This window comes from Chelmon rostratus, chromosome 17, assembly GCF_017976325.1.
Source record: "Chelmon rostratus isolate fCheRos1 chromosome 17, fCheRos1.pri, whole genome shotgun sequence".
NCBI lineage: Eukaryota > Metazoa > Chordata > Actinopteri > Chaetodontiformes > Chaetodontidae > Chelmon > Chelmon rostratus.
The window spans coordinates 3,131,401-3,142,915 of NC_055674.1; the positions used below are offsets into that span (position 1 = coordinate 3,131,401).

The 11,515-nt window shown below is 40.7% G+C and overlaps 2 protein-coding genes across 2 annotated transcripts; both read right to left on the reverse strand.

The window, feature by feature from the left end:
- Positions 1-10: 10 nt before the first annotated feature.
- LOC121621070 (amine sulfotransferase-like) lies at positions 11-2,406 on the reverse strand. Its single transcript, XM_041957378.1, has 6 exons — positions 1,575-2,406; positions 1,253-1,458; positions 916-1,042; positions 674-768; positions 310-481; positions 11-236 (listed from the first exon to the last, which is right to left on the reverse strand). Exons 1-6 carry the CDS (start codon positions 1,714-1,716, stop codon positions 127-129), a joined length of 852 nt encoding a protein of 283 aa, XP_041813312.1. The 5' UTR covers positions 1,717-2,406; the 3' UTR covers positions 11-126.
- Positions 2,407-4,029: 1,623 nt separating this feature from the next.
- apol (apolipoprotein L) lies at positions 4,030-8,659 on the reverse strand. Its single transcript, XM_041957183.1, has 4 exons — positions 8,426-8,659; positions 6,319-6,915; positions 6,112-6,231; positions 4,030-5,672 (listed from the first exon to the last, which is right to left on the reverse strand). The coding sequence occupies exons 1-4, from the start codon at positions 8,440-8,442 to the stop codon at positions 4,670-4,672; spliced, it is 1,737 nt and encodes a 578-aa protein (XP_041813117.1). The 5' UTR covers positions 8,443-8,659; the 3' UTR covers positions 4,030-4,669.
- Between the last annotated feature and the right edge of the window lie 2,856 nt (positions 8,660-11,515).

Here is an 11,515-nt window from a genome sequence, read left to right on the forward strand (position 1 = left end):
AAAAATGGTCTTACAAATGCAGAAACAAGGCAAAAACACAAACAAGAAACAAACAAACAAAAAGGTCCAATCCAATCCAGATCATGAACAGATGTAAGCATCTCGTGGTCGGTGTGGCTGCTCTGCTTATTCCCAGATGAACTTCAGAGACATATCACTCAGTTTCTCCTGAAGGAGCTGATCGACTCTTTCACTCTGAGCTGCAGTCAGGTGGTTCTTCCAGTCACCGATCTTACCTGTAATGAAAAAACAAAAACTCTACCTGATGTCTGTTTACATGTTTCTGTACAAGTGCTACAGGGACATTACCTTTGCGCATGAAGTCTCCCTGCAACCTTGTTTCTGGTATAAACTTATAATTGGCTTTTGGGTCTTTCTTCATGTTGCTGAATGTACATTTTTCTACAACTTGATCAATGGCCGCTTCACTCAGGTTTTTCCCTAAGAAGGTGCAGATCTTAGTTACAGCTGCCCTCAGGTCCTAAAACACAAATTTAAACACAGACAGATAACTTAGTGCTCAATAGAAGTTAATATTCAAATAAATGAATGTGGCTTCTTAATTCAATGTATTAAATATATTTGTAATGTCTGCCTTCAATTCCTCAAACTATTTTGAAGTTCAAGCTACATGAGAACACTGAACCAACACAGACAGAAAAACACATCTTACCAAGACCATGTCCTCATAGGTCAGGAAGAGGATGTTGTACTGGTCTTTCACTGAATGCCACTCTCTGATGTGGTCAAACCAGGATGATCCTCCAACTGTATAACAGAATAATGTAACCCATAATTTAATGCCTTCATTAAACATGAAGTGTCAGTTGATTATATTTATCCTAATGAACACAATCGACATGACACAAGAAAAACACTGGATCTCATCATCATCCAGACTCTGAGGGAACTCACCGTTGCCCTTCAAATACTCTTCAAAAAAGTGCTCAAAGCTCTTTGGTGTCTCCAGATCAGCAAGGCCACGACTGAAGTGGTAATAAGAGACAACGTTGTCCTTTGGATTCCGCATCACATAGATAATCTGACATAAGAATAAACAACAATCAGCCCAGAGGTGAAACCAATACTTGCAATTTTGTCCTCCATGCCAAACTCCATTGAAATAATTTCCTTTTTTAAGATTCCTTAATTTGTAATTTAAGCACATGCGTAATATAGAAGAACAGTCCGGCAATATAAATACACACATACATATTTTCTTGGCAGGATTGAGCTTCCATAAAACACTGACCTTTGCCTTCTTGTCCTTCAGTCCTGGAGGCATGAGAGCAGGGGTGAGGTGAGAGGCAAACAGCCGAGGAGAGGGTCGTAGAGAGTAATCAGCTCGACCCTCCCTGTACTCCAACCATGGCATCTGCTCCATGTTGTTTGGATATTCATTCAGACCCCCACCCAACTCACAGATGGAGATGATGATCTGCTGAGACCATACTGTGCCTGTGGGGGGACAAAATTTAAGTTATGAGACATCATACCTGATCAGTGAATCTGTTCCCAGTCAGGACAAAACTGTAAATGCAAATAATGTGATCTGGAAGAGTTCATTCACTGACCTGACTTTGGATAAGTGATGACGAATATGTCACTATCTCTGATTTCAAAGCTCTGGAGTGAATCAATGTACTCCGCAGTTATATGTCCGATGGTAAAGTTGTAGTTTTTATACCTGCAGAGATAGTCTGAGATCTGCTCCATGCTGCTGCTGAATCACACAGAAACCTGAGAGAAATGTTTGCATATGGGACTAAAGACAAGCAGGAAAACCAGGTAGAGGAGCTGGACTCTGGACTCTGGATTAGCACATGATTTGCTGTATCAGAGAGTTATGTTTTTTATGGACCATTGTATCACTTTATACATTGTTAAATTCACATAATGATCAATCAGACTTACAGCTGAAAAAAGAGTGACATGCATGTGAGCTAAAGACAGTTAAAAATGTGCTAAACAAAGGCAAACAAGACAGAAAGTCTGCAAAACATAAACCTGGACTCAAAGGGTTTTAAAGGGAGGGACAAAAAGTAAGTACTGAAACTGACAACAGACAAGCTTTTTCATCATTCTGAAGTATGTTGATAATGTAATAGCTACGAAATAATGACAGCACTGGTGTTTTAATTGGTTCCCTATAAGCCTCACTCTCACTATGCAACATTGTCTGCAACCAGGTACGACCACCTGGGAAAATGAAGGCTGACTGGTCATCCAGTGGAATTACTTGTCTGTGTGATGGTTCTTACTCCATATAAAATTAGGAGAATTTCACTTTACCTCTTCAGTGAACATACTTCTTTCTTCTTTTATTTCGAGAGTGGTGTTGATTGTTTCTTCACAGAAATTTGGAAACAGCTGCAGTGTATCCTGTGTTGTTGTCATGACTCGTGGTGTTTGTTCAGGTTTTGTTTACTGGCATCATGTTGTGTCTAGCACTTCCTGTTTTACTGTGAAACCTAACTTCCCTCTCGTTTCAGGTCCTTGACTTCCTGGTGTGTTTCCCGCCTGTCTGATAGTCTGCCCTCGCTACCTTGTCTAGTATCTTCTTTGTTTGCCTTTTGAGAAAATCCTTAGCGCCTTTAGTTATGTTGATCACTGAACACCTTTTGTTGTATTTTGTACATTGAGAGTTTTTGTTATTAAAACCGGCTTCAAACCTTTTTGATTTCCAAGAGTGTCTGAGAGTCATTGCATTTGAGTTCAGCCTACTTGAGCCTGAGCGCTCTGATAGTTGTTGGTAGTTGCTGCTCTAAGGAAAGCGAACTGGTTACCTTTGTGGCGTGAACAATGTGGCACCACTCAAACGCTTGGGCAGGTTGAAAAGTTGAATTGAAAATCTGTTTTGCTACTGGAGTGATGGCTTCCTCCATTACTCGTTATTTTTGTTGTAATTATGATCCAATACTTACCTCACAGAATTCACCTTTTATTTCCTCCTTGGTTTAAGACACTAAGAGACAGTACAGTCAGAATAATGTGGATTATTATTAGTGCGGTAAAATGCCTTCAGTGAATAACCAATCCAATGTCCTGATGAAGTGAGTTTGACATGCTGACAAACGAGAACGGTGGTGTGTTCAAGGCATCACACGTTCACCACCGCTATCCGACCACAGGAGGAAAGTGCACAGTCGCCTCCAAATAACGACCAAATAATGATGCAGCCGGTAAACATATGCAAAACCCGATATACATAGAAATGAATTTATATCTTATGATAAATATCCACTTGTTGCACCTGCAAACTAACAGTTCTTTACACAAACCCCTCTGCAAAACACGGTAAAAGTCTTTCTTCTTTTACTTTCATTTTCATGTTCTGGTAGCCTTGAAGGCTGAACAGTGTAAAAATAAATAAATAAATGAATAAAAACAGACACATGATATCTTAAACCTACCTTGACGTTTCTCCAGTCATCATTACTGTGTTGTCAGGTTTGTGTCAAGCTCTGGAAGGTATAAACAAAAAAATTAAAGGTTATAGGTTGTTTCCTGTTCCCGCATCTAATCCAGTTCCTTCCTTTACTGTGAATTACAAGGTTTCCTTGATTAATCCCTCAGTGCTCCTCTGTGATTGTCAGCCATGTGGTTTTCAGCATAGCATTTAAGACAGTTGTATTTGCATCGCATTATTTAAGTCAGGATACGTTATGTTTCCGAATGTCTATGTATTATTACTCGGTAGTAAGAGTAGTAAAAGATAAGGTACTGCAACATGGAAGTGATGTGGGCCTTCATATTAATGCATCAGTAACTATAATTACATAATATATATAATAATATTAACATTCTAAAATTGGGCATTCTTTTACTTTTTTGTACTACAAGTATATTTTGATACAAATTATTTTGTATTTTTGCTTGAGTAAGACTTTGTCTTGTATTTCTACACTGTAATATTTGTTACTTTCACTTAAGCAAAAGATCTGAACACTTCTTCCACCTCTGCAGACGATGACCAGAGAGCAGGAGCAGAACAGCAGAGTGAATCCAGGACCACATCCCCCCAATGAAAACACCACGAAGGTATTCTGGATTTATACACATTTATTAAGACGAGCATTTAATCCTCAGAGGGAACATTCAGGTGTGGAAAGTAATGTAGGCTACATATTGAAGGAAAACAGTCCAATGTATTAACAAAAATAGATCAATAAAGACAATATAGCTTGCGAGTTAAGTTGCCCAACCACCATATCAAATTCCATTTAAACTCCAGCATTTTTTATTTATTTGTTATTGCATTACACTGGGGAAAAAGCCTGATCCCTGAATCACCTGTCAAGTCATGTGCAGAGAGACCTTAGAGGTCAGATGGTGACTGTTACATCTCAAAGTATCCTTATAATAATAATAATAATAATCTGCTCTGAATATATTTACATATGGACAGTGAATGAACAGTGATTTTATTCTTCAATACATTTATGATTCGATAAAGTATGTATCACTAAATAATACCTATAGTACATTATTGCAATACATTTTAGCAAAAGGTTAAAAAGTTGATTCAATAAAAAAATAATTCCTTAAAGATCTGAACAGTTAGTTACAAGCAGAGTTGACTTTTTACACATGGTTCGATCACATTAAACGATCTCTTATCTGATCACAGCGTCAGACGTGGCACACAGCAATCTCTTCTCACTGAGCACTACTGAGTTACTTTCAGGTTTTCATCCACTTCATCACATGGCGTTTCTGTTTCTCTTTGTTTCTTCATCGGCATTTCCGGATAAAATGGCGCCTCCATGATAACTTTGTTGTTCTCTGATGTCAGCAGACCTTTGCACAGGGAGTCATGGATCTTCTGCCACGAGTCCAACTCTGAGGTCCAAAGTGCAGCTCTGGCTCTGATGAACTGTGACACTTGAGTCTCAGAGCCTTTGGCCAGACTGATGCTGTCTTTACAGATGAAGAAGATATCCATGCCGAGGAAAAGAGCATTGACCGCGATGAGGCCGGCCCTGGCTGACTTGGTGAGGGCAAGAGGCCCTTTGACTGCTGCCTGGCCAATATCTGGGATATCTGAGGCCACCCTTGGCACGTTACGCAATGCTTTACCTTCCTGGACAGCCACCTTGGCAGCACTTGAAATTAGCTCTTCATTTTTTAGCAGCTTAGCAGCGGAGGCAGCATCAGCAAGTGAATCAATACTTTTTCCAATAACACCAGCTTTACAAAGCAGCTTGCCCACTTCCACAGCCACATCTATCTGGCCTGTTTCCTCTGGGGGCACCTCCTCCAGACAATCCTGGATACTCTGCACATCATCCATGAAGCACTGGAAGACTTCACTGGCTTTCTTCTGTTGTGTACTGTTTACTCCTATCTCTGTGGCTGTGGTGACAATACTGTTGACTCCACTGGTAATTCCCAGGCCTATCCCAGTCATCGTCAGAGCTAGAGACACTCCTGCTGTGAAAGGAATCAATGCCAAACCGACGATGGAAAGCACACCTCCAACCGCCCCCACTGAGCTGCCTGCCACGCTGGAGATCTTTGCACCCTTATTCATCCTGTCCAGCTGGACGGCATTCTCCTCCAGGTCTTTTAGAAACTGCAGCATCCTGGGTCGACGCTCGGTGTACTCTTTAATGAAGCTGGAACAGGACACGTCCTGGAACAAGGACACCATCCTAAAGTGCGGGTCCATCCTAGTGAAGAGGAAAGACAAAATTAACATCAACATTAGGAGGCTACAAGAAGCAATTAAATCCACATACAACAGAGATAAGCAGTAAATTCAAACAACACTAAACAGTCTACAGTCATGCTAACGGCTGTGTGAGGCTGTAATTACACACGGCAGTTCTTTGAGCTAAATGCTAATGTTAGCATGCTAACATACTCATGATGATAACATGCTAAAGATAGGCAGGTATCATGACCACGATCATCTTCGGTTCAGCATGCTAGCGTGCTAACATTTGCTAATTAGCAATAACAAAGAGTACATCTGAGACCATTGAGAATGTCATTAGATTTGCAGGAAATAGGAATTTATAAACATAAAGTATTATCTGATGATGGCAGTAGAGGAAAAGTCAGAAAATCTATTCATTTTAAGTGTAAAATTTGTGAAAAGCTGCTTACCTGATATCATCGAGCTGATTAACGTGACAAAGCATCCTTTGTATTTCATCTTCAGATAAATCCACATCAAGGTCCACCACAGTTTTTATAGACAACGTCGGGCAAAACTCACTGAGAGAGCTGTGAAAGACACAGTTACCCTTACCTCCTAAAATAAATGTTTATTTTGAAAAATGTGCATCTTATTTTGAAGAGGTGTCTGCTTACCTTTTCTCTAGCTTGTCACAGATCTTCTGGATGGTCTTTATGTATTTGTCCAGCTGATAGGACAGCACTTCCACATTCTGAAGTTTGGGAAGGAAGAAGACACTTGCGTCTCTTTTAAAGTCGAGGAGGAGAAGGCAGTTTTTTCGTGCAGTAGCGATGACGACCTGAACATGTTCGAGGCTGATCCCTTTGGACAGACGTAACACCTGGTTCTCCTCCGAGAACACACGAAGGGAGGTGACCGCCAGCTTCTCCAGTGCTAACAGGAAGCAGTCGAGCTCCTCCAGGCCTCCCAGAATGTCCTTCAGCACGGCAGCCAGCTCCTCCTCCAGTTCTGCACGGCTTCTGTCCGCTGTCATCGGGGTCACCTTGTTCTTTAAATATTCCCCGAAAGCCTTACCTTTGTTCTGTGACTCGGTAACATGGCTGAGTTTCAGGTCTATTTTGTCAGCCCTGTCTTTGATGTCCATCATCATGTGCAGCTCCGTCTCCCTCCCGAGCATCCATTTAGAGATCCTCTGACGGAATCGTCTCACAGTGTCAACATGGGTGAGGGTATCTGTGGTGTACCTGCACAAGGCCTCCTGCAGTTCCTTTCTGTAACACAACACATCATCCGGTTTGTGAGACTCCACAACAACTTCATATTGCGTAAGATCCAAGGTTTGCTCTGTGGCAGTGCAAGAGAAAGACATGGCTGCAACTGCAACCACTCTGCAACTGATGATAAATAAAACCAGGCACAGGCCTTTGACCTCTTGGACTCCAGGGCCAGAGCCTCTGTTTGGAAGGAATGTTCATATTTCTTGGAGGAAACAAGTGAAAGACGAGTAAAGTTAAAAGTATGGATATCCTGATTGTGTTTTACCTCTAAACCTTGTCAAAGTCTCTTGATGTTAAATATCTGCCAACCAAATCCAATTCAGTATTTGTCTTTGTGTGTTTTTTCCTTCATGTTACAGCTGCACAGCATGCTGAGGCTACAGTAGCATTACTAACGTGGTCTAAAACAGCAGAACGGCTCCGCTTTAAAAACACATAACCTGCATCTCAGGCTTTCTCTAATGTTTTCCTGTAATAGTTTGTGGTGTTTAAACAGACGAGCAGAGGAGTGTCAGTGTTGATCTGCTGTGGCAGGAAGCTTTGAATAGGAGTCAGACAGCCTCGCCTCACTGAAAGAGAAACAAAACGAATACAAAGAGAGGCCGTGTTCAGTGGTCTCGTGAACCGCAGTGCATTCTGGCTGCTGCTGGTTTTCTACTCTGTGAGCAAATGGAAATATCAAAACCCTCTCTTTCTGTTTTTACTGGTCATGTAGCAGCAATTTCAAAAATATTTGTGTCATCCTGCTGCATAGACAGCCCAGTTTTATGGAATATTTCCTTTTTAGCTATTCTTATACAGGTTATTAAAGGGATTCTAATGATTATGCATTAAGACTTCTGTCAGCTCAAATAATTGCTATCAAGAGTTTCTGCAATAATAGTGACAGACCTGATGTATTTACCACAAAGAGACATAAAATGAACCAACGCTTCCTCAGAGAGAGTGACACAATATGACCACAAAGAAAAACAAAGACAACTACAGCAGATACCATCTCACGATCACACAAACTGACTCAGTCCTGCAGGTTTTTCAGCAGTCAGGGATGCCAGTTTTCATGTGGACCATGTAAACTGCACTTCAGTGATTCTGCATGTGTGTTTGGGACAACAGATAACTGTTGTCTGATAAGAAAGAGTCCCAGTTTTTGCTGCTTCATGCATCTGGTCAGATTTTGCATTCACTTTTAGCTGCGGAAAAGATATTATCATCACTCCTGTCTGTTAAAACTGCCAAAGTCAGAACTTTAAGTACAATTCCACAAATATTTCTATATTTACTAATACTAACAGATATGTTTAACGTCTTCTTCGCAATTTGTTTTAAGTTATTGAAATTATGTTGTTTAAAATGTTTGTCTTATTAATGAGGGTTTCAGGTATTCAAAGATCAGTCCCCTAATCGGTCCACATACCTCTTTCACCTTATTCAACACCTTGCTGAGTCACAACACACTTTTTTTCTCACTTTTTCTCACAGCTTCACGGTTCAAACTGTTTACCTGTTGGCCGCAGACATGCTTCTCCTGTCGGTTTGCTGTCTTCAGTGTCTCGTCGCAAAAGTAGATCAAGATTTGATATGTGATCGTTAACTGCGCCAGAGAGAACAACTCTTTTGTTGACTGAAGCTGCTGAAATAAATCAGTCTCCGCTTGGTCTGTAGTCAAAACTTCGGGAGGTGACACCCAAGTAGATTTGGTTTCGTTTTCCCCTCTCCACATGACCAGACTGAATCCCACCCATTTTTGTTATCAGTTGTCGGCAGTTGGCGGAGTTTTATTTATTTGTGAGGCTGAAACTGTGCCAGAGTCTCTCCCTCCCGGAAGCGGCACACCTTCACCGGCTGGTTTCCTGATGCTGCCTTCACAGGCTGTCGGGAAAATGCACGTTCATCCGTGAAGTGGCTGATGTGACACTTCAGTGTAGCCATCAAATAAACAGAAGAAGATGGGTGAGTAAAAGTGTTTGTGGTGTTGGAGGACACTGGTGGACTAAAACTGTCGGTCTCACCCAAACCCAAACTGCGTTTTTTTCTTGTAGTACACTTGATAATTGGCCTTCTCGTGCATTTTTCTAGGCAAGAGTCCCGGTAGTTCAGCCTGTTTTCTGGTATATTTATTTATGTCATACTGTCTTAAGGTTTCAGCTGATGAGAAGATTTACACTCTGTACAGTAGGCTACCACCAGCACTAATTAGCTTAGCTTAGCATCAAGACTGGAAACATGGGGGAATAAGTATGCAGTGCTTCGTCGAGTGCTATTAACACATTCTATCTGCAGAAAATACAAATTGTACAAAGGACAATTGACCATTTCCGGGGTTTATCTCCCAGGATATTTCTGAGTGGAGACTGAGGTTTCTTCCAGCCTACAAACTGTCTGTCACATGACCCCTGTAAAGCGTCAAATTGTCTTTTTTGCGCCTTTTACATATTAAATAAACGCCTGCACAGTGAAGTATCACAATGTCTGTCACTACAGTAACCTGTTGCTTAGATAAAGGTGTGTGTGTGTCAGTGCTGTGGGTGCACTCAACGGACGATGTCGGTTGAACACTGTCTCCTCTGTTCAGCAGACGTACATTCCTCAAACCACTCATGCAGTTGCAGTAGGATGCTTGTCTCTGCTATCTGCTCATCTGATTTCTTCCTTGTCTGGCCAGTTTGAGTCTAAATTCTCAGACAGAGTGTGTTATGTTTTTTTACATTTTCTAATCCACCAGCAGCTCTGCAGCACTGACTCCAGCAGAGGAAGAAGTAGAGAAGATCATTCAGAATCCCTTTTGCTACTTGCTACCTTAAAATCCAGGACCCAGTAGAGTCTTCACACAAATGATAATGGTAAAGAACTTTATTTGGACTCAAAGGCAAACTCAGGTTCAGTGAAGGCTGAAATACTTCTCCTCATGAGGAAATAACCTTCATGCTTGGGATCATAATACACAAAGTGATTCTCCTGCACTGCTTATGTCATTCTCCTCCATCAAATTTCAGTAAATACTCTAGTGTACAAGATCCAGATCTCCTGAGGCTAATTCATTTTTGTACTTACCAGATTTCTCTCACAGTGACAATCACAAATTCTTGCTTCCTTCTCTGTTCTTATGGAGAACATGACATGTGCCTCGTCGTCGCTGGACGCGTCAAAACCTTGCTCTACCCTAAAGTATCGCAACAACTCCCACTAGAGGAACTTCTAATCATTACAAAGAGTATCTTCAGAAATGCTGACATTATTCCCTGAAGTATCCGGTGTTAATTTAATTGAAACCATTAGAGCAGGACAACCTGCAGTCTTGATTAGTTTGATCAAATTGTCAGGATTGCTGTTCCCAATTTTAACATTAAAAGAGGTTGAATCCCTCATAATACTGTCAGCAAAAAATGGCAAAAAAAAAAGTAAAAAATAAATGAAAAGAGGTGCCCAAATATAAAATAAACAGTAATGATACCTGCATGGTTCAGCAACGCTTCACATACTATATCTTGTGCAATAGCACCATCGAGTAGCGTAAGGCAGGCATCTAGAAATATAACTTTTTGCTTTCTTTCTGTTTGTGAAATTAAATAAAGATAAATAATAAGCTTTTGTGTCTGTGTTTGGTTGAATGCATTGGATCAAACACTGCTGTTAAAACCTGGCTGGAACTGAGGGCTGACTTGATAAGCTTCTAGAAATCTTAATTCAATGACCCACATGAAAGCTCTGCAAATGTCAGTGGTCGTATTCAGACATCACATGCAGTGCACATACATACACATGAACAGCAGAGTGTGTACAAGCTATAGGTGGTGAGGCGGGCTCTGTGCTGTTTCCATAGAAACTGGACATCCAGTATCTGCATCTTTTTCCCAACTAATCTGTTGGTTCTCTTGTCTCAAATACACATGGACAACTCTGTGACTCTGTGCTCGGTATGAACAGATCTGAGACCAGACCCGAGAGACTGGAAAATGTAAGGTCTGATGAAGGATAAATGACAAAGTAAATGAGTGAATGGCTGCTGTGCACTGCAAAGGAAGGGAAGGAATAAAGTGAGGAAGACATAAAGGAAAAGTGGGAAAAAACAAAATGAGTGAGACTTTACGGTGATATGAGGACAGGAAAGAAAGGAAAGATGAGAAGAAAGAAAGAAGGAAAGTACATGGAAGTAAATAATGAAGTAAACTGTCATAAGATCAGCTGATAATTAAGCTCCTTAAAACCAGACTATGTGGCTTTGGAAAGAAGAAACAACCAATTCTTTGTCAGTAAATTACAAGTTAAATTCATAATAAACAGTGGTGGAAGAAGGATCATATATGAAGCGCTGACTGAAATCCCAAATAAGTCTATTAGATTTATTATTACTGGATGTCTGCAGTTAAAGGTCTAAATGACCTAAAACATTAATAACATCACTCTGGTTGATAACATGCTGTACAGTTCTTTGTCTGTGAATGACTTTTTGGCAGACAAAAGAAATATATATTTATAATGGGATGCATTTTGCAATGATTTATCTCATTGTTGTCTCTGCAGTGGTGTCAACGAGGAAGGAAATGTTAACAAAACTCAAGGGTTGAGAGAATAAGTGTTTACAAAATTGCTT

Bases quoted from the DNA above. Each gene is read 5' to 3' on its own strand.
- LOC121621070 (XM_041957378.1), bottom strand. From the start codon at position 1,716: ATGGAGCAGATCTCAGACTATCTCTGCAGGTATAAAAACTACAACTTT. The intron at 1,459-1,574 runs GTCAGTGAATGA...GTCCCCCCACAG, and splicing joins CATCACTTATCCAAAGTCAG to GCACAGTATGGTCTCAGCAG. The intron at 769-915 runs GTGAGTTCCCTC...TCTGTTATACAG, and splicing joins AGAGTATTTGAAGGGCAACG to TTGGAGGATCATCCTGGTTT.
- apol (XM_041957183.1), bottom strand. The intron at 6,232-6,318 runs GTAAGCAGACAC...TGTCTTTCACAG, and splicing joins TGTGACAAGCTAGAGAAAAG to CTCTCTCAGTGAGTTTTGCC. The intron at 5,673-6,111 runs GTAAGCAGCTTT...CCTCTTCACTAG, and splicing joins AATCAGCTCGATGATATCAG to GATGGACCCGCACTTTAGGA.